General features: G+C 43.2%; 4 protein-coding genes and 2 non-coding genes across 9 annotated transcripts; 3 read left to right on the forward strand and 3 right to left on the reverse strand.

Annotated features, from left to right (window-relative positions):
• Positions 1 to 48: 48 nt before the first annotated feature.
• On the reverse strand, positions 49 to 3,228 carry LOC4324474 (uncharacterized). Of its 2 annotated transcripts, XM_015793709.3 has the most exons (10): positions 3,045 to 3,228; positions 2,869 to 2,940; positions 2,390 to 2,482; positions 2,221 to 2,302; positions 2,074 to 2,130; positions 1,634 to 1,698; positions 1,438 to 1,533; positions 1,219 to 1,305; positions 1,036 to 1,116; positions 49 to 967 (listed from the first exon to the last, which is right to left on the reverse strand). In XM_015793709.3, exons 1-10 carry the CDS (start codon positions 3,138 to 3,140, stop codon positions 305 to 307), a joined length of 1,392 nt encoding a protein of 463 aa, XP_015649195.1. In that variant the 5' UTR covers positions 3,141 to 3,228; the 3' UTR covers positions 49 to 304. The 2 variants fall into 2 exon arrangements, with proteins under 2 accessions (XP_015649195.1, XP_015649188.1); XM_015793702.3 differs by having other exon boundaries at positions 2,221 to 2,482.
• Positions 3,229 to 3,345: 117 nt separating this feature from the next.
• On the forward strand, positions 3,346 to 6,264 carry LOC4324475 (vacuolar protein sorting-associated protein 55 homolog). 2 transcript variants are annotated; one of them, XM_015793734.3, is made up of 5 exons: positions 3,346 to 4,864; positions 4,947 to 4,998; positions 5,428 to 5,467; positions 5,548 to 5,632; positions 5,789 to 6,264. In XM_015793734.3, the coding sequence occupies exons 1-5, from the start codon at positions 4,848 to 4,850 to the stop codon at positions 5,970 to 5,972; spliced, it is 378 nt and encodes a 125-aa protein (XP_015649220.1). In that variant the 5' UTR covers positions 3,346 to 4,847; the 3' UTR covers positions 5,973 to 6,264. The 2 variants fall into 2 exon arrangements, with proteins under 2 accessions (XP_015649220.1, XP_015649226.1); XM_015793740.2 differs by having other exon boundaries at positions 3,346 to 3,475.
• A 632-nt stretch (positions 6,265 to 6,896) lies between these two features.
• On the forward strand, positions 6,897 to 6,976 carry TRNAL-UAG (transfer RNA leucine (anticodon UAG)). The gene has a single exon. It is a non-coding gene; the product is annotated as a tRNA-Leu (tRNA).
• Positions 6,977 to 7,660: 684 nt separating this feature from the next.
• LOC4324001 (beta-fructofuranosidase, insoluble isoenzyme 4-like) lies at positions 7,661 to 11,953 on the forward strand. 2 transcript variants are annotated; one of them, XM_066306602.1, is made up of 7 exons: positions 7,661 to 8,166; positions 8,925 to 8,933; positions 9,022 to 9,878; positions 10,565 to 10,727; positions 10,815 to 11,052; positions 11,262 to 11,355; positions 11,461 to 11,882. In XM_066306602.1, the coding sequence occupies exons 1-7, from the start codon at positions 7,947 to 7,949 to the stop codon at positions 11,650 to 11,652; spliced, it is 1,773 nt and encodes a 590-aa protein (XP_066162699.1). In that variant the 5' UTR covers positions 7,661 to 7,946; the 3' UTR covers positions 11,653 to 11,882. The 2 variants fall into 2 exon arrangements, with proteins under 2 accessions (XP_066162699.1, NP_001393015.1); NM_001406086.1 differs by having other exon boundaries at positions 7,834 to 8,166; positions 10,565 to 10,723; positions 10,811 to 11,052; positions 11,461 to 11,953.
• A 4,060-nt stretch (positions 11,954 to 16,013) lies between these two features.
• Positions 16,014 to 16,085, reverse strand: TRNAC-GCA (transfer RNA cysteine (anticodon GCA)). Its single transcript has one exon. It is a non-coding gene; the product is annotated as a tRNA-Cys (tRNA).
• Positions 16,086 to 17,682: 1,597 nt separating this feature from the next.
• On the reverse strand, positions 17,683 to 19,550 carry LOC4324003 (polyol transporter 5). The gene has a single exon (XM_015788509.3). It carries the CDS (start codon positions 19,416 to 19,418, stop codon positions 17,979 to 17,981), a length of 1,440 nt encoding a protein of 479 aa, XP_015643995.3. The 5' UTR covers positions 19,419 to 19,550; the 3' UTR covers positions 17,683 to 17,978.
• Positions 19,551 to 26,465: the final 6,915 nt, after the last annotated feature.

Consider the following 26,465-nt stretch of genomic DNA (forward strand, 5'->3'; position numbering starts at 1 on the left):
CTAGTACGAAATGTTGCGTCTTTGCTTAACTACAGAGTTGGATAATAATGGATGAAAAGCAACAACACTGTTGAGTTCAGGGAAATTGAGCTCCCCATCATCTGAACTTTTACAAAACTTCCAACCTGAACTTGTACAAAATTTTCAACACTTGCTGCACCGACAGGTCAGTTTGCACGTTTGAAGTGACAAAACAAGCAGATGGTGCATACAAAAGCTCGGCTTGCAAGTAAAGCCAAAATAAGGAGTTCCAACATTCCATTAAGCATTAATCGCCAGTCATCAGACTCGCAGCTCATTACAACTAATCCCATCCTGACAGTGCACCTGATCCTACCTCCGGCACAGATGATAGCTGCTCAAGAGCTGACGAGCCAAAGACGGTGCCTTTGGCTTTCTTCTTCTTCTTGGTGTGATCGATTACCAGGCCACCAAATTTTCCATCTCGGGCAATTTCCTGATTTTTGCCCTTCAACTCAAGCTCTGGATTGTTGCCTTCACCGGAGAACACCAAGTCTGCAAATGGCATTTCTGTGTCATCAATTCCGTCGGCGTTCTTCTCTTCCTTCTTGGCAGATTTTGTCCTCTTGGCTCCCTTACTAACCTTTTTATCAGTATGATCAACAGAAGAGTTGTCATCCTTCCTCTTTGATTTCTTGTTCTTGACATGTTCTACAGCCGCTTTTTCCTTCTTCATTTCCTTGCCATCAAGCAGTTCAGATTTGGCTGGGGCAGCAATGGTGACATCCGGGCGAGTACTTTGTCCTGCAGGTTCTTCAGGGCTCTTAATTTGTTGCTTTGAGTGTTTCCCCTTGCCTTTCTTTTTTGTATAAATGTCAGTAGGACCATCATCAGGCGTATCAGCATCATTGATTGGTAGATTCTCTTCTCTAGAATTCTTACTCTTGGAGCTGGCCTCCATGGGCTTTGAGTTAAATATGCGTAGGTTGGGAACTAATTTCTTAACCTGAGAAAACATCCAGAGTTACTCCAGAATTGCATACATACAGAAAGGCAGAAAATAAACGGTATTACCTTCTTGGCTAGACCGTCTTTCTCAGCAATAGGATTTCCCTGCAAGTTTAGGTTCCTCAAGTAGTGCAATTCAGAAAGGACCTAACCCAAAAAAAAAGAAAAAGAATAGAAAAAAGATAGACTGAGACAGTGTAAAGATATTATGAATGTAGAAGGGTGGGAGAAAATTAATCAGATGCAAACCTCCAAATCTGATCTCCTCTCAATTAAGTTGTTTCCTAAATCAAGGTTCAAAATTTTGACATTTTTTGCCAGGTCTGATGGAATTGTCTGTGAATCAGACAGAGTTCAGCAAGATGTTACAGAGTGACCAAGTGGAATGTAACATGCTTTCGAGCAGAAAAAAAAAACAATGTGCAAAAGAGACCCAGACATATGCTATCCATAAGTCCATATACATACAGTGATCTTGTTGTGAGCAAGTCTAAGTTCCTTCAGTTCCACACACGCAGTGAGAGAAGAACCAATTTTTTCTATCTGGCAGTGAGATAAGGATAGCTGAGGAAGGTAATGACAAAACATTAGTCATGTAAAACAGGAAAAAGTGCATATTAAAGCTGATAGGTCTTTTTTTTTTGCAAAACTAAATAATACAAACCTTTTTCATGGCCTTTGCCTTCATCAAAGCATCACCAATAGTGAAAATAGGATTCTTGGAAAGAACTGCAGCAGAAAAACATTCAGAAGTAAATTAGGTGGAGGGAACATCATTATTCTTTGCCTGTTCCAAACTGGACTGTAAAACAACTCTTTTGTTGGGTGATGGGTTTGTACTACAATATGAAAACTGAATATGGATGATTTATAAGAAAACTGGTATTTTACATGCAGAAAGAAATTGCAATGGGCAAGGATCTTAATGTTAAGGTTCCCAAACTTACTATACTTACAAAAACTATTAACATCCTTTTGGTTTATCAAAATTATCGGCACAAATCAAGACCATATCATTTAATCATTCCAAGGGGAAAAAATGAATTCTACAGGATGAAGCCACTCAGTTCATTCTATAATTAATTGAGATCTCACTATGCATACCAAGTGTGTTCAACTGATGAAGCTGGTCAAGTTTGCAGATGGAAGAAATGTTGTTATCTGCATGAGAAATTACAGAGATCCAGTCATCAAGCTACCAGCAGAAACAAAATACAACTGACAAAACATAGCATTTGTGCATAGCATTACCATTTAGAATCAATGCTCCCAGGCTTGTCAAAGATTTGACCTCATCCATTGTTTTAAGTTTATTCTTGCCAGCATTCAATACCTGTACAACAGGAGAGGAGCAACTGCCAATCATTGCAAGTGAAGTAATCAGGCTAAGATCCTTTTGCGGGGCAGAGAAGTAACTCACCTGCAGCTTTGAGAGGCCTTCAACACCTTTTAGGCTCACAAGCTTGTTTTCAATAACCGAAAGCCACTTCAAATTGGCACAGTTTGATAGACCCTTCAGCATTCAAAACCACAATGTGAGTGGAAAAAAAAAAGATACTCTGATGAACACAGCCACAGCAATGATTTAATGGAACGATTAGCCATCAATTCTCTACTTCAATGAACTCAAAGAATAATCCAGACCGAATGGGACATCAAATTAGTCCATTATATGACTTTCTAAAAGGTTATTACGGGATTCATCCTTTTAACTATTCAATGTTTCAGATGGATTTACCCAGTGCCTATGCTTGTAGAGAACACAGTAACACCGACATCGCATATATCCATACAGGTGAAATTCACCAAGAATCTACACCGATGCTAAATTTGTTGTATAAACATGTGCATTTCTCACTAGAATACTGTGTTTTAACCCGTAGTACATTGACTAGTTACCTCGAGAGTGAGGAGGCAGTTGTAGCCGAGGTCGAGGCGCTCCAGATTCACGAAGCTGCTCAGGCACGACACCTACACAAAAACCAACACAGCACAGCACCGCACAACACAAGGATGAGAAAACATGGCAGGAAAAAAAACACCAATCGACGAGGCAGAGGCTACACAGCACCGACGTCGGAGAGGGCGCGGTGGGAGAGGTTGAGCGACGTGGCGAGCGTCCCGGCGGATCCCGCCTCGCGCTTCGCCTGCTCCACCGTGAGCCGCGCCATCTCCTCCTCCTCCGGCCGCCGCCGTTGAGGAGGGCGAAGCGAAGCAAGCGCTCGTTGCGGCGGCAGGCGAGCTGAGCTCTCAAGTCTCAAAGACTTCAAGAGAGAAAAATACCCTAACCTAACAAGGGCGATATGCAGCTGACATGTGGGGCCCACTGTCAGCCTCCACGGAGTATTTCTCTCTCTTCTCGTTAGAGAGGGGGGTAAAGCGCAAGAGACTCGCAACGCAGGTCAGAGCGGAAGGGGAGAAGAAGGAGGTGCTCCTCTCGAGTTTGGAGAAAATTTCCCCCGCAGAGGCCTCCGCTTGCTCGCGGAGATGGCGATGACCGTCGAAGGTGAGGGTCGCTCTGAGTTTCCCTCCCCCATCTAAGATTTGCTCAATTGCTAGTCTGGTTCTGTTCCCGATTTCGGCGTCGTTTGGGCTCTCCGATTCGAGTGTCGGGGTGGCGGGGGATTGGGCGGCTAGGGTTCCGGTTCGAGTTTGGTGTTACGATTGGCTGGTGCGTGCTTTACGGATTAGGGCGTCGGGTTCCCAATTCATCGCGCATGGTTTGTTGTAATGCTTGTGAAGTTAAACTTTCCCAGATTTAGTCTTGGCATTCGGTGAACACGATTATCTGTTTATATGTCATTCATAGAATCAGAGTGAATTATCCCTGCAAAAAAAAAAAGAATCAAAGTGATTAGATCCTCCAAGTTAGCACCTTGTATTGGGTCTTATGTTTTGCCAGTAGATATTGTAGTCCGGCTTACCTACAATTGTGCATGAAACACTATCCTGTATTTCAACTCATCTGCATCCTCCCGAGTTTCCAACAGAACAAGGAGCATAAGCCAAAAATATGCCTGCAAAAATGTGAACTTAACCATCTAGCTCAATAACAAGTGTCCCTCAGAATCGCTTAACTGATACCCATGAGCATTTACTATGTGCATTTGGTTTTGAGTTCTAGCTCTAGGATATAAATTTTACCATGTGCATTTAAATTATTTTGGTTGTTTGCTACCAACCTGAAACTACACTGCTTCTGAGATGTATTTGGATATCACTTTCTTCAATTTATTGCTAAAAGCATACAGTGATACTGAAGCATCAAACTACATGGTTTTGATTCAAAATTTGTAACCAAATTCTACTTATGATTCATGGAACTGGACAATTTGAAGTTAACATGGAGCTCTGCACATGCTTGATGTATGTTTAGTCCATCAAAAAACAACATCCCAGATCAACTTATGTTCTTCTTTCGACCTTTATTTGTGCAACCTCATGTTCATAAAAAATATCATCGAACTTGTTCAAAAGCACTTCGAAAACCATGTCGTCTTTAGATTAGCCTTTATGTAGCACAACACCAAAGATGAGCATGACCATCCTCTGAAGAAAAAAAAATCATGCTGAACTATTAAGCCTTTGAAGTGTTTTTAGCTAAACTGGGAGGAAGAATATGCATTAAATTATGGTTATGAAATTCAGACCAGCTTGTTGATTTTATAGAATAGTATTTCATTTGCATAGAGTTACCTTTCTGAAAATACAGTTCATTTTCACTATCAGCTATTTGTTAGACTCTAGTGCTCCTTATTAGGTCATGCCATCATCTTTGTTCTCCTGCAATTGGTTTGAAAGTTTCACTAACTTAATGCTTCTTGTCTTTGCTTTTATACCTTTCTGCTGGATGATGATGATGATGTCACTTATCATTGATGTGTGTCTTGACAGTGTAAGTATATTATTCAGATTCTTTTCTGACCATTCTTTTACATTTAAGATAAGTGTTAACAATATAATTGCTTCTACTACAGGCTCGCTGGACTTGCATTTATGTTCTCAACAAGTATTCTTTTGCAAATACTGGTACATAATTCTCACTTGTTTAAATCTCCACCTAGCCTCTTTTATTTGCTAAAATTCAGGCTTCTGGGTGCTTTGTTTCATGACAGTTGCTATTTATTTACTCACTAACTATTTCATTACTTTGAGAAGTGAGAACCTAACAGTTTGATTTGGCATTTTGTTTGTACAATTCATTCATGCACATTACTCTGTATGTCTGTCATGCTAATTATGTTGTGAAATTCATAAAACTTAGAGCAATCTGGAGCATCAATTGCTGTCCAGAATTACTGTAGAAGAGTATGCGTGCTAGAAATAATACTTCACAGTCAGTGAACAAAGCGTGTAGCATTTTGAAGACACCATAGCCCACATGACGGACATGCTCTTGTTGTTTGATCAGGCTGTTGGTTCTATAGCTAATTATTTTTCCTTATTTTGATGGTGCAGGCTTGTGCTCTGTACAATAATTGGTGGCCTATGTTAGCAGGTAATTGTTAGTTAGTTATCCTCAATCAGTGTTGTCTAATCCTCGTCGACCTTCAACTGACATTTGCCATACTTCTGCAGCTCTTATGTATGTCCTTGTACCGATGCCATGCCTATTCTTCGGTGGTGGATCTACCCAGTTCTTGACTAGCAGAGATGGTGGAGGGTATGGTTTGATTTGTTGTTTTCGTTCCAGAAACTTTACCATACATACTGTACTACTTGGATGTAAACTAACATATGTAAAGAATAGTTTGGAATAAGGAAATTCCTTCTGATTTGTAGTTGTGACAAACTAATGATAGAGTGTTTATCATTTCAGGTGGTTCAATGCTGCAAAATTCCTGACTGGTGCATCTGCCATGGGAAGCATTGCAATCCCAGCAATTCTGAGGCACGCTGGCCTAATTGAGACTGGAGCCATGTTCATCGAGTTCACGTCCTTCTTCATCCTTGTATGCACAGTGATGTGCTTCCATAGAGCTACGCTGGATGAAGATTGGTAAAAGGCTCGAGGCACATGGACACAAGAAGGTAAATCTGTTTCATGGTTTGCTTCTCAGCACGTACAAGAGAAATTCCTTAGTGGACACTAACATGGACATGTGTACAAAGAAGCAAATATTTGAGTTGGCGTGACTGTCTGTATAAATGCTCAAAGATTTGCTGATCTAGCGACAATGCCAATGTTCTATGTGCACTTTTCATGTGAATACTCCTCACATGATCTATGGGCAACCTGTCAGCCATCCGTGTGAAATGCGATCAAACGAGCAGGCAGGCGCCCTGTTTAATTCCCTTGATTGGTTCTTTGCATTTTGAAGCATTTGGCCACCGTGCGGCAGCTCGTCTCCTGCTGCATCTCTCCACCGTTTCGCTTCTCTCATCCCTATCCCGCGCCACCGCTCAGAATGTCTTGGGCTTTAATTTTTCTGTGTTATACTGTTCTCGATCAATGCGATTAATTTTAGACATGTGCTTGTTCTAAAAACCAATTCATCAAATCAATACTGGACAGTTTTTACTACTTGGGTTTGAAGATGAAGATTTTCTTTTTGGAGGGGTTCGATTCAGAATTGTTGCAGAATTCCTAACCTCTTCTCCCTCTTTTCAAACCATCTTTTTATTATAAGAAAAAATACTTTAAAAATTATATTAATTTATTTTTCAAATCATGCGTTAATTCATCGCTCCGTTTTTTATGTGTATGGATGAAGTTACCAACTTCTTCAAACGGTGCGTTCCTATATGATATTTGTGCTGTAAAACAAGCAGAGATATTTCACATAGCAATCGAGCATTCAGAATTTTATTTACCGGCCAAAAACAGGTAACCTCTGTCCTCTTCTCAGCTCCGGCTTGTTTTTCTTTTTAGCGTTTTTAAAATGTCTTTATGATTTATAAATAACAATCCGCCTAATCACAACGAAGACAGTTTGGCCGAGTGGTCTAAGGCGCCAGATTTAGGCTCTGGTCCGAAAGGGCGTGGGTTCAAATCCCACAGCTGTCATAATTTTTCTTCCTTCTGATTGATTTTGATTTTTAATCCTCTGGTTTTTTGCGTTCCCAGATATATAGGTTCCGTGCTCATGGATTTTCGTTCTGGTGAAATTTGCAAGGATTTTCAAATCGTTTAAAATGTTATCATCTCAGCGATGAGGTAATACCGCAATACATCGAGCACAACAACCCGGAGAGAAATGCAGAACGTCAGTGTGTGTAGCTATCCAGTGAAGTATGAGATTTTCAGTAGTTCGGTCAGAAATATATTCTAGTGGACACGGTTTTTTCCCCTCCCTTTTCCTTTTTGTTCTTTTTTTTTTGGGGGGGGGGGGGTGGGGAGTGGATAGAGTTCAGACAGCAAAACAAATAAAAAACAAAAGAAAATCACAAGAGGATTTTGTTGACAGACTGCTGCTGAAAATCAGAGTCCATGGTCAAAAAAAAATAGTTTTTCTGCAGGAAGACCCCTGAAGAAGTGAAGAGAGAAGATTTAGAGAAGAAAAATGTACGAGAGAGGAGAAAGACAGAAACATTGGGAGGGTAGGCAAATCAGGAGGCGAGGAAGTAGAAGAAACCTTTTGCAAAGTCCATGGGACAAGCAAGAAGTCTTATGAAAATATGCTAAATGATGCTTAGCTGGCTCAAATAGATTCTTCAAGGTATATTATGGTTGCAGACAGTTCCATTTTTTTTTCATTTAGAACCTTATTTTGCATAAATTTACATTACCAAGTCAAACAAACTAAGTCATGCTGAACCTTCCTTAAGCTGGTATGCTCCATGATATTGCAACAAAGCAAGGTCTAAATGGAAACTGACCATCCTGTTGAAGTAAACTAAGTACTGAATGCTTAGAAAACTCCTGTTTGGACCAATCCAAGCAAGTTTCATTACTTTTGTACTGCTGGGTCACCACGCCAACAAGTTAACAAAGTCTTTCACACATCTCACATCGCCATTTGGCCATTTCCTCTCCAATGGTCATGGCCCCAATACCCCAGCCATGGCATCAGTGGCCCTTTCTCATCCTCTTCTTCCTTGTACTTTTCTCCTGTGAATCTAATCTTCCCTGCAGGAATGGTGTAGAGGCCACACAGAGAGTCTTCCTCTATCCACAGTCTCCAAAGGTCTCCTCTATTGTCAGCAAGGGATACAGAACTGGATATCACTTCCAGCCTCCAAAGAACTGGATCAATGGTATGTCTGCATGTTTTCCATCAGTTTTTACCCTTTTGACTTTGGCTGAATCCAACCAGAAACTGTATTATCCAATTTGGTGTTCCTTTTGTTTCTTGATTCAAGAAGAAACAGCTGCCCTAATTAGTTAGTATCTTTTCTAGCTGCAGAAGTTAAGCCGTGTGGATGAGCTTAATTTCTTGTGTCTATATGAATTTCATGGTATAGAGAGGAGGGGGGAAAGGTAGGTAGGCAACTCACTGCTTGTGTGAGCTCTACTGCTGATTGTTGCACACGTTTATGGTGCTGCAGATTGATTTTCAGTAAAATCGTAATATGGTTATTTCTATGTTTAGATTTTCGCTGGAAAATATTTACCGCTGAAATGTTGTATTTGTGGCCGTCTTTTGACGCTAGGCATCATATTTGTATTAACAGAACGAACAGTACAACAAATGTGGAGTTTTCTCAGATAAAGCTACTCCACATTTGTTGTACTGTTCTGTTAATACTAGCTCCAGTTAGAAAATGTTGACCTAGATAATTCTAAGATTTGTTCTAAAAGGCCTAACTACATAACTTTTTTTTCTGAATATTTAGCAGATCTTTTCTTAAACATAGGCTAGTAACTAGTAATCAAGCATGTACTGATTCTTGAATTTTTCCTCCTGTTTGCTATGTCTTCTATATTGGACAATTCTTCTAAAGCTGACATTCTCTCTTCTTTTTCAAATGTTCCATGAAATGACAATCCTGGCAAATTTGTGGCAATTCAAAAGATCCAAACGGTACGCATCTTCTTCACATAATATGCATCCAAACAAATTGTAGAATAAACTGAGACATTGCGTGCCTAAATTATCTCAAAATTTACAGGGCCAATGTACTACAATGGCATCTACCATGAGTTCTACCAGTATAACCCGAACGGATCAGTCTGGGGTAACATAGTTTGGGGCCACTCGGTCTCGACAGATCTCATCAACTGGATCCGTCTTGAACCTGCAATAGAAGGAAATACTCCGAGCGACATAAACGGTTGTTGGACTGGTTCAGCAACAATCCTCACTGGTGATCAACCGGTTATCATATATACCGGTGCCGACACGGAGAAGCGTCAGGTTCAAAACATTGTGCTACCAAAGAACCGGTCTGATCCTTACCTGAGGGAATGGACCAAGCCAAAAAACAACCCTTTGATCGAACCGGTCGGTCCGGGTTTGAACTCAAACCAATTCAGAGATCCGACAACCGGTTGGATAGGACCGGATGGGCTATGGAGAATAGCAGTTGGGGCTGAGCTGAATGGCTACAGTGCAGCACTTTTGTACAAGAGCAAAGACTTTATGCAGTGGACTAGAGTAGATCACCCATTGTATTCTTCTAATGCATCCAACATGTGGGAGTGCCCGGATTTCTTTGCAGTATTGCCTGGCAAGAACAATGGACTGGACCTCTCTGCAGCTATCCCAAATGGCGCCAAGCATGTCCTCAAAATGAGCTTGGATTCCTGTGACAAGTACATGATTGGGGTTTATGATCTGAAACATGACATGTTTGTGCCGGATACTGTCTTGGATGACAGACGATTGTGGTTGAGGATTGATTATGGCAATTACTATGCTTCGAAGTCATTCTTCGATTCGAAAAAGGGAAGAAGGATAATATGGGGCTGGACTAATGAGACAGATAGTACGTCAGATGATGTTGCAAAAGGTTGGGCTGGCATCCATGTAAGAAAATCAGCCTCTAATCTCCTCCTTGAGTAAATTGCATCGTCGGTACACAAACTTGTCAGGTGGGTGCAACCTAGTGCACAAACTTGTAAAATGCTCGTTTTGGTGCATGAACTTGTTTGGTGCGTGAGGAGGAAGGTGAAAAGGACACTACAATACTACATGGCTAATCTTATCGATTTAGGGGCCGATTAAGATACTATGTAAACATATATCTAAAAAGGTTGCTATTAAACATACACCTATTCAATCAAAAATAAAAAATAAAAAATAGAATAGGATATAATGATAGTAGAAAATGATGAAAAAGCCGAGCACTGATTTAAGGGTTAGAAACATATAAAATTCATCAATTCCATGATGAAGGATAAAGTAGAGACCAAATTTATAAATATTGCATGTCTTATGCATACTCACTAGATGTATGCACGTCACATACTAATCAACATCAGCATTATAAAATTAACATTGTCAAGTTATTTTGGTCCTCGTTCGCACGAACTAGACAAGTTCGTGTACTGAAACGAGTATTTTACAAGTTTTTGTACTAAATTGCATCCATCTAACAAGTTTACGTACCACCAATGCAATTTACTCCTCCTTTAATTTTATACTATGGAAGCAATGTTTTAGCCTTAGCATGTCAGTGTAACATACTGATCCTCATTCGTCATTTCATAAAGGCAATCCCCAGGACAATTTGGTTAGATGGTGATGGCAAGCGATTGCTGCAATGGCCAATCGAAGAGGTCGAATCGCTTCGAAGAAACGAAGTCAGCCATCAAGGCTTAGAACTCAAGAAGGGTGATCTGTTTGAGATCAAGGGAACTGATACTTTACAGGCTAGTTCCAATTTACCTCAACAAAAGTATTATGTTTTTTTTTTGCAGACACTGTAGCTAATATGGCACACCATTTTCTTGAAGCAGGCAGATGTGGAGATAGATTTTGAGCTGACATCCATAGATGCTGCTGATCCTTTTGACCCTTCCTGGCTTTTGGACACCGAGAAGCATTGCCGAGAAGCAGATGCATCAGTTCATGGCGGCTTGGGGCCATTTGGACTTGTTGTTCTTGCCTCTGATAACATGGACGAGCACACTACTGTGCACTTCAGGGTTTACAAATCAGAGCAGAAGTACATGGTTCTCCTGTGCTCTGATCTGAGAAGGTTAATGCTTTTTCTTCATCCAGATTCTGTTGATGCTTAAGAACTCCCTATTTGCATTGCACTGATAAAAGTGAAATGATATTTGTAGAAATCTAACCTTTGACAGTAAACACTAAAAAAAAGAACGAAGATATCTGAAAAGTCTGAACTTGCTCTTTTGTCTGACAGTTAATTGTCCAACATTGTGTTCATCATTTTTACTTGTGCAGATCATCGTTGAGACCAGGACTGTACACACCAGCATATGGAGGCTTCTTTGAATATGACCTTGAAAAGGAGAAGAAGATCTCCTTGAGAACTCTGGTGAGTGAATGAATCAGTGACTCTGCATCTGCACGATCAACACAACACATCTAGGAAGTGAAATGAACAAACAGTCCGAAACCTGACTCGCCGGCGTGCGTGCAGATCGACCGGTCGGCGGTGGAGAGCTTCGGCGGCGGCGGCAGGGCGTGCATCATGGCCAGAGTGTACCCGGCGGCGGTCGTCGACGGCGCCACCCACATGTACGCCTTCAACAATGGCAGTAGCACGGTGAAGGTGTCGCAGCTCAAGGCATGGAGCATGACGAGAGCACAGGTCAATGTCAGGAAGGGATGAACTGATTGATTAATCAAAATGGAAACAAGAGAGCAACATATTACATGCTAATTGTCCAGTAAGTAGTTAATTGACTACCCATTCATCAGAACTCCTTTGGTAGGAATAAGAAGGAAATCCAGAATCAAAATTTTTAGCTGCTCACAGACTTGTTGATGACATCTACTTGCTTTGTAGCAATATGTTTTTACTTGTAGAAAGGAGATGGAAATCAAATCATTGTTAAGAAATGGTTCGCAATTGGTAACGAGATACTACTCTTCGTGTTTTACAGTCGAACTGTAAAATTCGTTGTCCGTCAGTTAATTATCCTGCTCCAACTCTCATCCAAAATCATTCCGTTTCCACATTGAATTTATTACTTACCCAAATGATGTTTTTTACTGAGAGAATTCATTTCAGCATGAAGCCTATGGATCATGGTTTCATGCTTGATGAACTGATGAAAAAAAGTACTGACTTATCGGTGATGTTATTGTTGGTGGAGGGGTTCGGGGAAAAAAAATCTCCGAACCCAAAAGAGGCATTTGGGCCGTAGTCGTAGGACAGATTCGATGGCCTTTCAGCTGCTCCTCAGCCTACAGTGTATTCTTCTTGGCAAAAGAACTCTGCCCAATCAGCGAATTAATTTGGCAAGCGAAGGCACCGGCAAGAATACGTTTCTTCATGTGGCTGGCTGTAAAAGGACGCTGTCTGACAGCTGATAATCTTGAAAAAAGGGGATGGCCTCACGCTGATTGCTGTACTTTGTGCCAACAAGAACCTGAAAACTGCTTACATCTGTTTATCAACTGCGACTATACCATCACAGTGTGGAGACTGATGCGGCAATGGATCAGCGCTTACTTCCCCATCCCTGGGAGCGAAAACACATGCCTGACAGAGTGGTGGTTGCAGGCCAGAACATGTTTTCGGAAGTGCTACAGGACAAACTTCGACAGCGCTTGTATGCTGATTTGCTGGCAGATTTGGAAGGAAAGAAATGCGCGTGTTTTCGACCAAAGATCGAGAAGCCCTAACCAGTTAGCAGAGGCTATCAAAGAAGAGATCTTAGTGTGGAAAGAAGCAGGCTATTTCGAGATTTGCAGATCTTAGTTTTTTAGTTTTTTAGTGTTGACGTTCCAGTTCTTTAGTTTGCCGGGCTGTGGTTCCTGCCACAGTCTAATTCGACAGCCTCCTGTCGTTGCAAGCGAAAACTACTTGTACTTTGATTTTATTCCTCCCAATCTTAATGAAATTTGGTCGCCGGTTCCTTCGGCCGACCCGGCAGATTCGATGGCCTAAGTGGGCTGGCCCAATTGCTGTTGCATATACGGCCCAAACGACTCTTTGGGGTTCGGAGATTTATTTCCCGACCCCTATGTTTCCTGTTTTTTGAATCAGCGTGTGTTGTTTTTCTGAGCTGAATGTTGTTGTCGAGAGCTGTTCTTGGACGGATTGCGAAAGAGGATGTACTACATCTGAATGAAATGGAAGGTTTGCTAAGTTTTTGAATTGATGGACTATGTAGTTTGATACGACGTTGCTTTGACGATATCATCGCATCATTGTTCACAACTGGTTCACAATCGGTAACAAGATACTCGACTTGTTTGATCTGCAGATTCGCTGTCCGTAAGTTAATTATCCTGTTCCAACTTTAGCTTCTCCCAGACCTATTGATGACATCTACTAGCCTTGTAGCAACATGTGTACTTGTCAGAGTTAAGACCGTTCTCTCCCCCGAGTCGGTTCTCCCCAGGGGCGGCTCGGGAGGCGACCCGGCCGCCCCTCTTCCCCCTACCCCACCCCCCGAAGCCGCGCGGCCGCAAGGACGGCGGCGGCGGGGCGCTCCTCGTCTCCTCGCGCTCGGACGGCCTGGGGAGCCACCCGGGGATGGGCTGGCGACGGGGTAGGCGGCGGTGGCGGCGGGGACGGGCGACGGTGGCTGCTGAGGTGAGTGCGCCCGGTGGTGTTTGTGGGTGGCGACGGCGGTGGTGGAGGCCGCGGATCCGGCGGCGGCCGGCGGTGGCGTGAGCACGCAGGCACCCCGCGGCGGCCACTGGCGTCCTCCGGCGCCCCTCTAGGCGTCGGCCGGCGTTGGTGGTGAGGGGGACGGCCGGATCTGGCTCCCTTGCCCAGATCCGGCGTGTCCTCGAGTGGGGACGGGGTGGTTTGGCGTCCGGCCGTCGTGCAGGTGATGTGCATATTGCAGGTACCCTCGGTGTGTAGGTGACATTTGGTAGCTCCCGTCGTGGATGCTATAGTTGATGGGTGCTCCAAGGCGAAAGTCTTGCTCCGCTCTCGGTGCTAGCAACGGCGACGCCCTTGGGCGCCGTTCACTTTCTTGAAGGCGTTTGCTACTGGAGCCCTCGTTCAACTCCACTTCAAGAGTTTTCTCTGGGTGAAAACCTAGATTCGTTAGGATCGGACGATGACGTCGTTCTGTCGGCGTGACCTTCCTGAAGGCTTCGTTTTAGGAGTTTATCTCTTGTTGGACAACTGTACTTAGGTTCAGTTTGTCAATGTCGGGGTTTTGCCGGTTTTCCTTTAATTAACCGTGCTGTTGTAAGGTTTTTGGGTCCGGTTTCCCTTATAAACTGGATCAACTCTCTTCTTCTATAGTGAATTGCAGGAGCTCCCTGTCTGTCCCATCGAAAAAAAAACATGTGTACTTGTATAGACAGGAGACGAAAATCAAATCACTGCGATAAAGAACTGGTTCGCAATTATGGTAGTACGTGCGATAGGGGAAGAGGCTCCTCTGACATACCGCCCTCTGATGTGGGTGGCTGACATGTGGGTCCACCAGCTGTGAGGCTCATATGTCATCCTCTCAAAGTTAGAGGGCAATACGTTAGAGGATCACGTTTCGTGCGATAGGACTTAGGAGCGGATCGGAGAAGAAATCTCCGAACCAGAGACATTTGGGCCGGGGGTGGATGGTGATTGACCCAGTTCGTACTAAACGGCTGGCGGCGCAAATGCCTCTTCGGGGTTTGAGCTCCCATCGGATGGCAAAAAAAAAACTAAATTTTAAATTTTCAAATTTGATTTTGAGATATTTTTAAGGTAGTTTTTTTTTCAGCATTGGCTTTTAAGTCAAAAAACATATATATAAAAGTTTTACCTATAAATCCATTTTTATTCCCTAATAAATAGTTTTGGCTTATTATGAAAAAAACCAAACGATGGGGCTCTCAGACTCTTCTACACCGAACCCCACAAATCACACGTACGCCCGTGCGAGACTCAACGACGAGTGCAGGTGGAAGCCCAGGTTTTCGTGCGATGATTGTTTACTCCATGAATTTGCTTAATATTCTACTGAGTAAAATTGAATCAATGTGTTTCTTTTTACAGAAACACAAACGCAGACGTCCATATTGCGCATATACTCACTCTTATAAATACACACCCTACCTCTATAATCACCTTTAAAAAGTTGGGTTGGCGTATCTTAAAATTGATGAAGTCATCACGAACACATTGTTGTTGAGGGTAGGTAGTCTATCACTAAAAAAATAATTAGCCGTAAATGCGAGTATTCATATCAAATCTAAGTTTTGAATTCGGATGAGCTGGTTCACCGTAAGATGAAAGATGTTTTTCATATTCTTGGAATGCGATGCAGTTTATATAGCCCAACGTAAAAGGCTGACTAAATTTTGCATTGGTTAAGTACATAGTTCCATATGACGTTGTTTTTACCCTAACATCACAACATTGTTCACCAGTTTGCTAGTAGTTAAATAAAGGTAAATGAATTGAGGAAAACAATGTAAATAAGATGAGGTAAAAAAAATCGTAAATATCACATCTTGTTCACCAGTTTGCTAGTTGAATAAAGGTAAATCAGTTGAACAAAAAAATATAAATCAGTTGAGTTGAGCAAAATAATGTAAATCAGTTGAGGAAAAAAATAAACATAAATCATTTTGGAGAGGATGGGCTCGAACCGGAGAAAAAAAACGATTTTGCTATATCTCACTCGAAAGATTTTTTCTTATCTCTCACTCGATTTTCTTACTCAAATTTACAGTGCATTTTCTGGTAAGTTACAGTGTAATTTATGAAACTTACACTGTAACTTTTGTAAGTTACACTGTAATTTTTGAATCTTCGCATGTAAATTTTAAATTTTGTATTGGATTTGGTCTTTTTATTGAGGATATGGTAATTTAGTGTCCATTATGGTATTTCTTAATTGCTTTTTGCTTTTTATTATATCTATCGGATTTTAATCTAAAGATTAAAAATCTGTGTGATACGATTATAAAAATCTTTCGAAAGATGTATAGGTACTCCCAAAAAAAAAATAAAAATTCAACTGAGGGCCCATCCGGGTTCGAACCGGAGAAAAAAAAATAAAAATTCATCCGAGGGCCCATCCGGGTTCGAACCGGAGACCTATTGATCTGCAGTCAATTGCTCTACCACTGAGCTATGGACCCTTGATGTTTCCAAACCAAACAGTTTATTACTTGATTTCCATATTTAGCAATTAGCCGATTCTTAATGATAAAAAATAATTAAAATCTAAATGAAAAATCACATATTTCCTATAGCAGAATAATGCGTGACACATTTTATGAGAAATATTTTTATTTATCTTATACAATATTATAGTATATTTTTTTAGCAATTAGCAAACACATGCATTTAGCTAGCCATCTAAAATGCACATACTCCCTCCGGGTTAATAATATTTGTTGTTTTGGACAAGAGTATAGTCTCCAAAAAATAACTTTGACCATTATTTTCTGTTATAATATGTATAAAAGTATTAACAAATATATGATTTTATTAAAATACTTTTTAAGACTATTCTATACATGTAATCACCATATTTGAAAGATAATGATTTTAAAAATGATTCATAATCAAAGATTCTAAAGTTTGATCTCATCCTTATCTAAAATGACAAGTATTATCAGCCCGGAGGGAGTAGTACTTTTAGTCAAAATATTCATTTTACCTATCGTGAGGACATGGTCAACTCCAATCTATAATTATGTGTGTAGGGTTTATTGCGTGTACAAATTAACTGGGGGACCGAAATTTCAGAAAGAAAATATTTGAAGTTTGACAAAAAAAATTGATAGAATTTGAACAGATGTTACTAAATTCACAAGTATTGAAATTTTCGGAAAAATATAGTTTCGTACCGGGGGTTCAAAATTCCCGAAATTTTAAAAATTTCAAGCCGAAATTGTAAACCCTGGATGTGTATGGATTGGACCAAACCATATATATATATATACCCCGATCGAGTACAACCAAATTAGTGTTGAATTCGTATTATATTAACATGAATTATCTGTAAACACGTACGTTTGGTACGACTCCAATTCCGAGATTCTTATCTCGTGGGAGCTAAAGCTATATCAAGCACTTCCAAGATCTTGGATAACATAGGTAAAGCTACCACACCGCTTCCAAAAGTTACACTACAAGCATGGAGCGGCATATTCCCGCCGCTTTCTCAGCTCCTCTCCACCATAGTAGCTATACCAAATACACCCTTAATCGATTTAGTAATCTTTCTAGCGATAGAACATACTAGCACACAGAAGGGAGTGGATTTTAAACTGACATCCTCTCGTTATTTACATATCATGCAAATAACTACAAGAAAAAAAATAAGATAAATTAATATGTGATATATCACTCCACCAACATGTAAGTTAAAATTTAAATTTACAAGTTGCAACATAAAACAAATTAAACTATAGATAGTTTACGTATACAATCAAATTTGCCTTTTTTTAACTTGTAGAAATTAAATTTGATGTTGCTTATTTATGAAGTAATATATCACAAATTAATCTACCTTAATGATTCTTTCTTTAAGTTTTTTCCATAATTATTCGAGTGACACTTAAACAATAAGAGGAGTCTCCTTAAGAGTTTAGAATATTTCAGATGACCAGGTGCACACACAAAATAGCTAGCCTCCTGGGTATACACGTATGTTTAACACGAATTGTTCGACAATCTTGGACAAATAATTTAGTATAGTTCGGCAAGCAAACATCAAACAAGACAACTATGCATAGATATACTACTCTCGTGCTTTGACTCAATATATACAGCAGCATTAGTTAACGGTTACAAAGGCACACGTCGACACACAACACGTAAGAGTAAGAGACGAACTACTAATCCAATAATTCCATGCTTAATTAGTACAGACAAAACCAACGCGTCAAAATGAAAGCCATCTGAATTAACTGGAGTATCTTCCAACTACTAATACTAATTAATCTAACCACTAAAGTCTCTTTCATTGCATGAGATAATCCATGGCTTTTCCCACAAATTCATTCATTCATTAATTCCATCACTCACTTTGCATGATGGCTGCTAGTGGCCGTCGACGACGACGACGACGGCGCCGCCATCTCCACGTAGTTGGTGATCTTCTCCTCCTCCTCCGGCGACGGCGGTCGAGTGGCGGCAGAGTCGTCGTCGCCGGCCATGTTGTGGATGCGGAAGAGCTCGCCCATCTGCTCGAGCGTGCGTCCACGAGTCTCCGGGAGGTAGGTGAAGAAGAAGAGCCAAGCAAGCGAGGCGACGCCGGCGTAGAGGAAGAAGCTGCCGCCGATGGTGATGGCCTTGGAGAGGGAGAGGAAGGTCATGGAGATGACGCCGCTGGTGACGCGGTTGAGGCCGACGCCGAGAGCGCAGCCGAGGGCGCGGAGGTGGAGCGGGAAGATCTCGGAGCTGTACACCCAGGTGATGGGGCCGAGGCCGATGGAGAAGAAGGCGACGAAGGCGAGGATGGAGGCGATGGACACGGCGATGGCCCAGCCGCCGCCGGTGGCGTCCTCACCGATGACGGTGAGGCCTAAGCCGAGGGTGACGAGGGTGGCGATCATGCCGCCGGCGCTGGCCAGCAGCAGCGGCCGCCGGCCGAAGCGGTCGAGCGTGAACGTTGCCACCAGGATGAAGAGCGTCTTGGTGACGCCCACGGCGCACGTCGTGCCGAGCAGCTTGTTCTTGTCGGTGATCCCGGCGCTCTGGAACACGCGCGGGCTGTAGAGCACGACGGCGTCGATGCCCGACGACTGCTGGAAGAAGTGGATGCCGAGCGCCGACAGGAGCACGCGCCGGACGGCCGGCGTCGGCGACAGGATCAGCTCCTTCCACACGCGCCTCTCGCCGCCGGCCCTCTTCGGCACGGCCACGACGTCACCGTCGAGGTCGGCCGGGATGGCCACCGCCTCCTTGATTTCCGCGAGGCGGGTGGCGGCCTCCTCCGCCGTGTCCGAGGTCTCGCCGAGGACGACCTTGGCGTCGGCGAGGCGGCCCTTCATGACGAGCCACCGCGGCGACTCCGGCATGGCGAGCACCATGAGCGCGAGGGCGACGGACGGCGCCGCGCCGACGCCGAGCATGAGGCGCCAGCCGAGCTGCAGGCGGAGGCGCGAGAAGGCGTAGTTGGAGACGTAGCCGAGGAGGATGCCGAAGTTGATGAACACCTCCGGGAAGGAGGTGAGGAAGCCGCGCGACGACGCCGGCGAGACCTCGGCGGTGTAGACGGGCGCGATCATGAAGGCGTAGCCGACGCCGATGCCGGCGACGAAGCGGCCGGCCATGAGCATGGGGTAGTTGACGGAGAGGCCCATCATGATGGCGCCGACGAAGAAGATGACCGCGGCGAGGATGATGGTGAGGCGGCGGCCGATCCAGTCGGAGGTCCGGCCGGCGGCGAAGGAGCCGACGAGGGAGTAGAGGTTGAGGATGCCGAGCAGGATCTCCACCTCGACGTCCGTGATCTTCATGTCCTCCTTGATGAACAGCGACGCCCCGCATATGTAATTAATGAGACTGCATATGCAACATGAGGCTCTCTGGAGACTGGAGAGAGCGTGTATATATAGGCAGTACTGGTGGCTGTGTGTGTGATCGACGGTCAGAGTAATCAATTGATGACAGTATGACATTTGGAGCGTGTATATATAAGCCATACTGGTGTGTGATCGACGGTCAAAATAATCAGTTGATGACAGTATGACATTTGCCCATTGCAACTTGTTTACTTGTAAAGGTTGGAACTTGGAAGGCCTCCGTGCCGAGCCCAGCTGGCTCGTCATCCACCCTATTTGGAAGGCCTCCGTATCAACTTTGATCCTGCTACCATCACCATCGACAGGTACACCCAAAATATTTCAAAAATTCATATTTTTAAAAAAAATATTTCAAAAAATCATATTTTCTTTGGATCCCTCGTGGGTTTGGATCCCATGCCACTCGACTTCATTTTATCAGTTTCTCATGGATTCTCCTTTCCTTGATTTCCCTTTTACCATCAAATTAAAATCTCCATTCCTTGATTTTTCCTGTGCACTTTTGTTTATTTTATGCCATCTAGTTACGAATTAAGAAGCGGGAAAGCTGGACACATGTGCACATATTGCCTCATAACAATTCACATACTGCCATACTGCGATACAAGGCAGTGCTTCTAGCAATTCAGAAAGTGAGAAATCAACACAAAACATAACCAGTCGAGTTCCAAATTGTCTTCAGCTAATATATTGATGATTCAAACAGATGCTAACGATGCAAGTTAGAAGAGAGGTAAATCCATAAGTCATAACAACTCCAACTCCAACACTCAACTATCAAATATAGCTGATTCTGGCCCAGTTCTCTTAGACAAAGGCGTTTGGACATTGCTAAGAGCGACGTAGCAAAGAGGCAATCCTCGACACAAGACTATATAGATAACTCATTTCGGGTTTTTGAGCACAATGATGACCGAGTCCCCACGTAGGAACATCTTGCTGATGAACCTGTCCTTGTTCACTGGAAGAGCCTTCTTCTTGCCTTTACCAGTCTTTGGTACCTGCAGCAAGAGTAACACATGTTATTACTGAAAACAGCACTACACTCAACTGGAACAAAAGTTCAAAACTTCAGATAACGCCTTGCATGTACCTCGGTCCACATCTCCCTGACATTCTCAAGAACCATGTTGCAATGGCTATCAAATGCCCTCACACGACCTAGTAACTTCTTGTTGTTCTGGCAATTGATAAGCACCTAGAAAGAAGAGCATACACAATCAAAACAATGCATATCTTTAGAAGCATCAAGTGTAGTCAGGAGAACCACTTATGGTCGGCTAATTCTATAGGTAACTCCTAAAGATACACTTATTAATATAACCGCACTGCTAGCCGCAACAAAGATCTGAGGTCGGACCCATACAATATACATCAAGCAGATATTTTCAGAGTTTTTGCCTAGTGTACACAAAATACAGTAGCAGCTATGAAGAAGTCAGCACAAATTTGCAACTATGGCTTGTTTTCCCACATCATACAAATGACCAAAATTGACAAATGGTTACACATAGCACAGCATGATAAAGTTGAGGTATCTAAAGAAAAAGACATAACACCAAGTGAATAAATTCAACATCCTAGTAACTGAAAGCAAGATAGCATATCAAGGTATCTAAACCAAAAGATATCGCAGGGAATGAATGAATTCAACATGCAGTAACTCAATATCCATGACAAAATGGCATATTTCAAGGTGTAAAGGGCAAAGATAGGTGCGTGAATTCAATCCAGCAACTCATCTTGCTATTGCACCAACTCAACACTCCAGTAAGTAAACAGACTCAGAAAATCAAGTAAATAATGAAATACTAATCCCACAACCCACAACGATTCTGGTCGCCAAAAGTTCAAATTAGGACTCCATACGATACACAAACAAGAGCAGTAGAGCATGTTAAGGTAATAGCATGGCGAGCGCGAACCTAAGATATGGACATACCTAGACAAACCATAGCACAATCCAAGACTACTGTTTGAACTGATAAAAGTGAACAAAAAGTAGGTAATTAAGAACTACATAACTAACTAAAACAGAAAACAACCTTACTGAAGAAGTGAAGATAGACTACCACGTTGCAATCAACTATGTTTCAGAAAATGAAGTGGCAGCCCAGATGCAACATTTACACTAACACTACATGAAAAGATGTTGACTATGACCAATTATTCAGATACATGAGAAAGGCTCCATTAATTTAACATGACTTACAGAGCATCCTTATTGGCTAAGAGAGTTGAGAGAACTACAGTTCATTCACCCGTTAGGAGAAGGGTACTTCCTTATTTCAGAAATCCAGATGTTCATAGACAGTTCAATTGCAAACGAATCAGCTTCTAAGGAATATCACCAAACATTCAAGGCAAATCGGTTGCCAAAACTTTTCTAAGGAACCCCAACCCATGAGCCAGTTTACAATCTGTGGCTACATTGTCCATTGCTCTGTTGTAAGAAATTAAACTTCTTTTGTTCTTTGCATTAGATGCGATAAAGCTTATCTTATAGTCATTGAGTTCGCAGATATTAGAGTTAGTAGAATTGTCTGATGTATCCAGTTGGAGGATGGAGAAAGCTTTAAAGAAAAGGATAATTACAATACTGTGGTGCCCCCACACTTTTACCACTGTAGATAAAAGTGTACCAGCTGTGAATTATTATTTAACAAATTCTTGTTTTGCCAAAAAATAGCCCACCATCAGAGATCGCACAGAGTAATAGTTAGAACTACCTTTAATTCGTCCCTAGGAGTCTGAAGGCCACCTCAACTCCATCTTATACTTGCAAAGAGCAATTCCTGTAAAGGGGTTATATAGCAAGGGTGATCACTTTCGTACTCAGCAAGTCAATAGTAGCAAAACATAGATGCATAAATGATACCTTTATATCCTACATCATGGTCATTCATATTTCATCATCAAATCTAAGTTTATTTTGTAAAAGGGTTTCCAAAAGGGACTTATAAAAACTAAAATACACTCATAACATTGACAAAGTTTGTAGCAACTCCTCGTACAAAAGCATGAATCACGATTTAATTTAGCACTGTGCAGGCTTGTACCGCTTTACCCACAGCTACTCTGATTTTTAGGGCCTTTGCATTCCATTCGATTGCTAGACTTATCAGAGTACAAGACTTTTTCCCTCATTTCCATTTACTACACTCCACGACACCATATACGCCGGGTCGTCTAATGGGGTTTATATCATCTCCCATCTATCACTATGCATTCGATGGGGTTTTATATCATCTCCCATCATTGCTACGCATTTGATGGGGTTTATATCATCTCCCATCCTAACTACTCATAGATGGGGTCTATATCATCTCCCATCTGAATACTATGCTCTTGACGGGGTTTATATCATCTCCCATCCTCCTACAACTACATACCCATGTGGAGTATAATAAACTTAATAAGGTACTAGGCCCAGCCCATCTTGAGACAGATCCATGGTTGATCGGTATACATGGTTCTCTGGTACAAGTGAGGATCAATAATCTTTATATGTATATCAATATCTCCATCATAATCAGTCTAGCAAATAATATCATCTATATTATATTTATTTTATATGAATAATGGTTTGATGCAATACTAAGAGTAAAAAATTTTATAAAATAGGTTTTTAATTAGAGGGAGCGTATCCTATGCACACAGGCCCTCACGTGTACACACCGTGTACACCAACTAAAAATTATCAAAAAAATTCTAGGAAAATTCATACATATACTTTCAATAGTATTACATCTACGTGCAAAGTCGCATCTTCAAATTCATTCTACATAGAGAATAACAAAAAAGATAAAATTCTGACAAAATTGCAACCTCAAAACTGTCAGATTTTTTGTTTTTTTGTTACAGTTAAAATATAATGAATTTGACGTTAAGATTTTAACCCTAGGTGTAATACAATTGAAAGCATGTGTATGATTTTTTCTAGATTTTTTGGTGACATTTTTTAGTTGGTGTGCACGTGTGTACACGTGAGGGCCTGTGTGCATAGGATATGTTGCCTTAATTAGAATAGAAGGATCATCATCTATCAATATGATCAAAGAGAGACTTGCCTGAGTTTCTATAGTTTTTTAATTTTTTGAGGTTAATAACTGCCTAGCATTTGCCGAGCCTGAGTATCTGTAGTTGAAATCGAAATTATCTAGTGCCGATTGACCCATTTTCCATTCTAGCTTTATGAAACTTAATCATGATGTCATTGTTTTCCAACTAATTGAACCATGTGCCATGAATTAATATTAATGATTTCTATTTAGGATTTAATTAAGTGCGCGTCGTTTCAAATATGCACATAATAACCCTGTATTAAGCTGATACCCGATGGGTGAGAGGGGGATCTGACTATTCTTATGTTCTTATGTAACAGGAGCTCTAAGGTAGTTTATCCCCTCAATTCAGTATTCAATTTGTCAGAACAAGCAACTCTTAGTTTATCCCCTCAATTCACAGAACAAGTAAAGATGTACCTTCTACCATCCTCGAACAGAGCTAAAAGAGCATCTGAATTAATACTTTTCCACCATCCCTCGGACAGAGTAACTGAGTTAACTTAGGCTGAGTTTGAGTAGGAGGAGATTAAGAAGATTGGGAAGATACGCAAAACGAGATGAGCTATTAGAGCATGATTAATTAAGTATTAATTATTTTAAATTTTAAAAATGGATTAATATGATTTTTTAAAGTAACTTTCGTATAGAAACTTTTTGTAAAAAATACACCGTTTAGTAGTTCAGGAAACGCGAGCGCCGGAAACGAGACAAGCTCACTCACAATCTTCTCCTGCCGAACGCTCCCTTAGACTACTTTTTTCTTTTCTTTTTCTCTTCTCTTCTCAACGTCTCAGTTCTCACGCCTAGGCAGGAAGATGCAGGTGTGCGGCCGACGGCGGAGCGGGCGCGGCTGCCGGCGCAGCGGGCGCTGCGACGCGCGGGGAAGAAGCTGGAGAGGGGGAGAGGAGGCGGCCGGCGCGACCGCCCGCGACGGCGGGAGCAGCGGGCGCCGCCGCCTCTCCCCATACGGAGCCACGGTGGGTGAGCGGGCGAGCGGCGACCTCGCTGTCGCCAGCCACGCCGCCTCCACAGCGCCGCGCAGATGCTGTCATTCGGCGCCCTCGGAATCACCACCACTACGTCCTGCAGCGCCTGCCTTTGCACGTTCGGCGACGGCTGGTACAGCCGGAGCACCTCGTTCAGCACGCACCCCATCTTCGTCAGCTTCCCCAGCGCCGCCGCGTCGAGGAGGCCCGACCGCCCGGCCGCCTCCACCACCTCCTCCCGCACCGCCGCCTGCCACTCCGGGTGCGCCGCCAGCATCAGCAGCGTCCACGACAGCCGCTCCCGCTCACCGCAGTGCTCGACACGGGTAGCGACCTCATCTGGACGCAGTACGACGCGCCGTGCCGGAGGTGCTTCCCACAGCCGGCGCCGCTGTACGCGTCGGCCAGGTCCGTGACGTGCGCCAACGTGTCGTGCTGCTCGCCGATGTGCCAGGCGCTCCAGAGCCCGTGGTCCCGCTGCTCGCCGCCCGACACGGGCTGCGCGTACTACTTCTCCTACGGCGACGGCACCTCCACCGACGGCATCCTCGCCACCGAGACGTTCACGCTCGGCACGGACGCCGCCGTGCGTGGCGTCGCCTCCGGGTGCGGGACGGAGAACCTCGGCAGCATAGACAACTCCTTCGGCCTGGTCGGCATGGGGAGAGGCCCACCGTCGCTGGTGTCGCTGAAGAAGAACGTCTTGCACTCGTCCACCAGCTCCCGCGTCGTCAGCTTCCTCTCGCGCCCCCGCGCTCGCCTTGTTCCCTCCCAGCAGCAGCTACAGCAGGTCGTTCGTCTTCTTCCTCCCGCTGCAGCCGCTGGTGACGCCGCGACTCGATGATGTCGAGCAGGAGCGCGTCGATCTCCCGCCCCAGCTTCCACGCCTCATAGTTGGCGCGGCACGCCGACGAGGCGGGTGGAGCGGAACAGCATCGCCTGCATGGCCTGCAGCTTGTGGAAGACCCCAGCGCCGGTGGCGTCATCGTCGGTGCCGATGCCGAAGCTGGCCTTGGCGATGATCTCGGCGGCGTTCCAGACCACGCCCTTCTCGATGTCGATGCAGCTCTACCCCGACACCACCATGTCGCTCCACTCGCCCAGCATCTTCGACGTCGTCTCCGGATGGGGAGAGGCGGGCGCTAGCCGCCGCTCCCGCCGTCGCGGGCGTTCGCGCCGGCCGCCTCCTCTCCCCCTCTCCCGCTTCTTCCCCGCGCGCCGCAGCGCCCGCTGCGCCGGCAGCCGCGCCTGCTCAGCCGTCGGCCGCACACCCACATCTGCCCGCCTGCGCGTGAGAACTAACAAGATGAGAAGATAAAAAGGGAAGAAAAAAAGATGTGGGCCCACATCATTTTCTCTCGCTGACATGTGGGCCCCATATATTTATTTTATTATTTTTTACTGACTAGTATGCCACGTCAGCAAAACCAGTCATCTATACTGCCTTGGATCCAAATTAGACGGTTTTGTATAGTTTAGGGGTGAAGATTTCTGGTTTTGTGGTTAAGGAACCTTGAAATCTTGATGTTAAGTTGAGGGAACTTATTCCTATTTACTTCCGTTTGAATTTTAAATACACATGTACTAATATTTACAGAGTTAACAGTTTCTTAAAGAAAGTCTTGTTTTATAGAAGTAATTTTATAAATGTATTTAATAAAACTAATTTCAGATTATGACTTTTCTGGGGGATGTCATTGGACTATCTTTATTAATAAGAAAATATAGTTACATCATCCACGCTCATAATAAAGCTAGGGGCTGGTTCATTGATCCATATACATGATTTTCTTGAAAAAAAAAAGACCTAGCCAATTCATGAGTTACCTGGTTTGCCTCTCTATTACAATACTCAATAGAAACCCTATCAAAACCATTATGTAAATTGTTGCAATCTTCGTATATGGCTATCGATGCCATTGTCAAGA

The sequence above is a fragment of the Oryza sativa genome, chromosome 1 (genome assembly GCF_034140825.1).
Source record: "Oryza sativa Japonica Group chromosome 1, ASM3414082v1".
Classification (NCBI taxonomy): domain Eukaryota; kingdom Viridiplantae; phylum Streptophyta; class Magnoliopsida; order Poales; family Poaceae; genus Oryza; species Oryza sativa.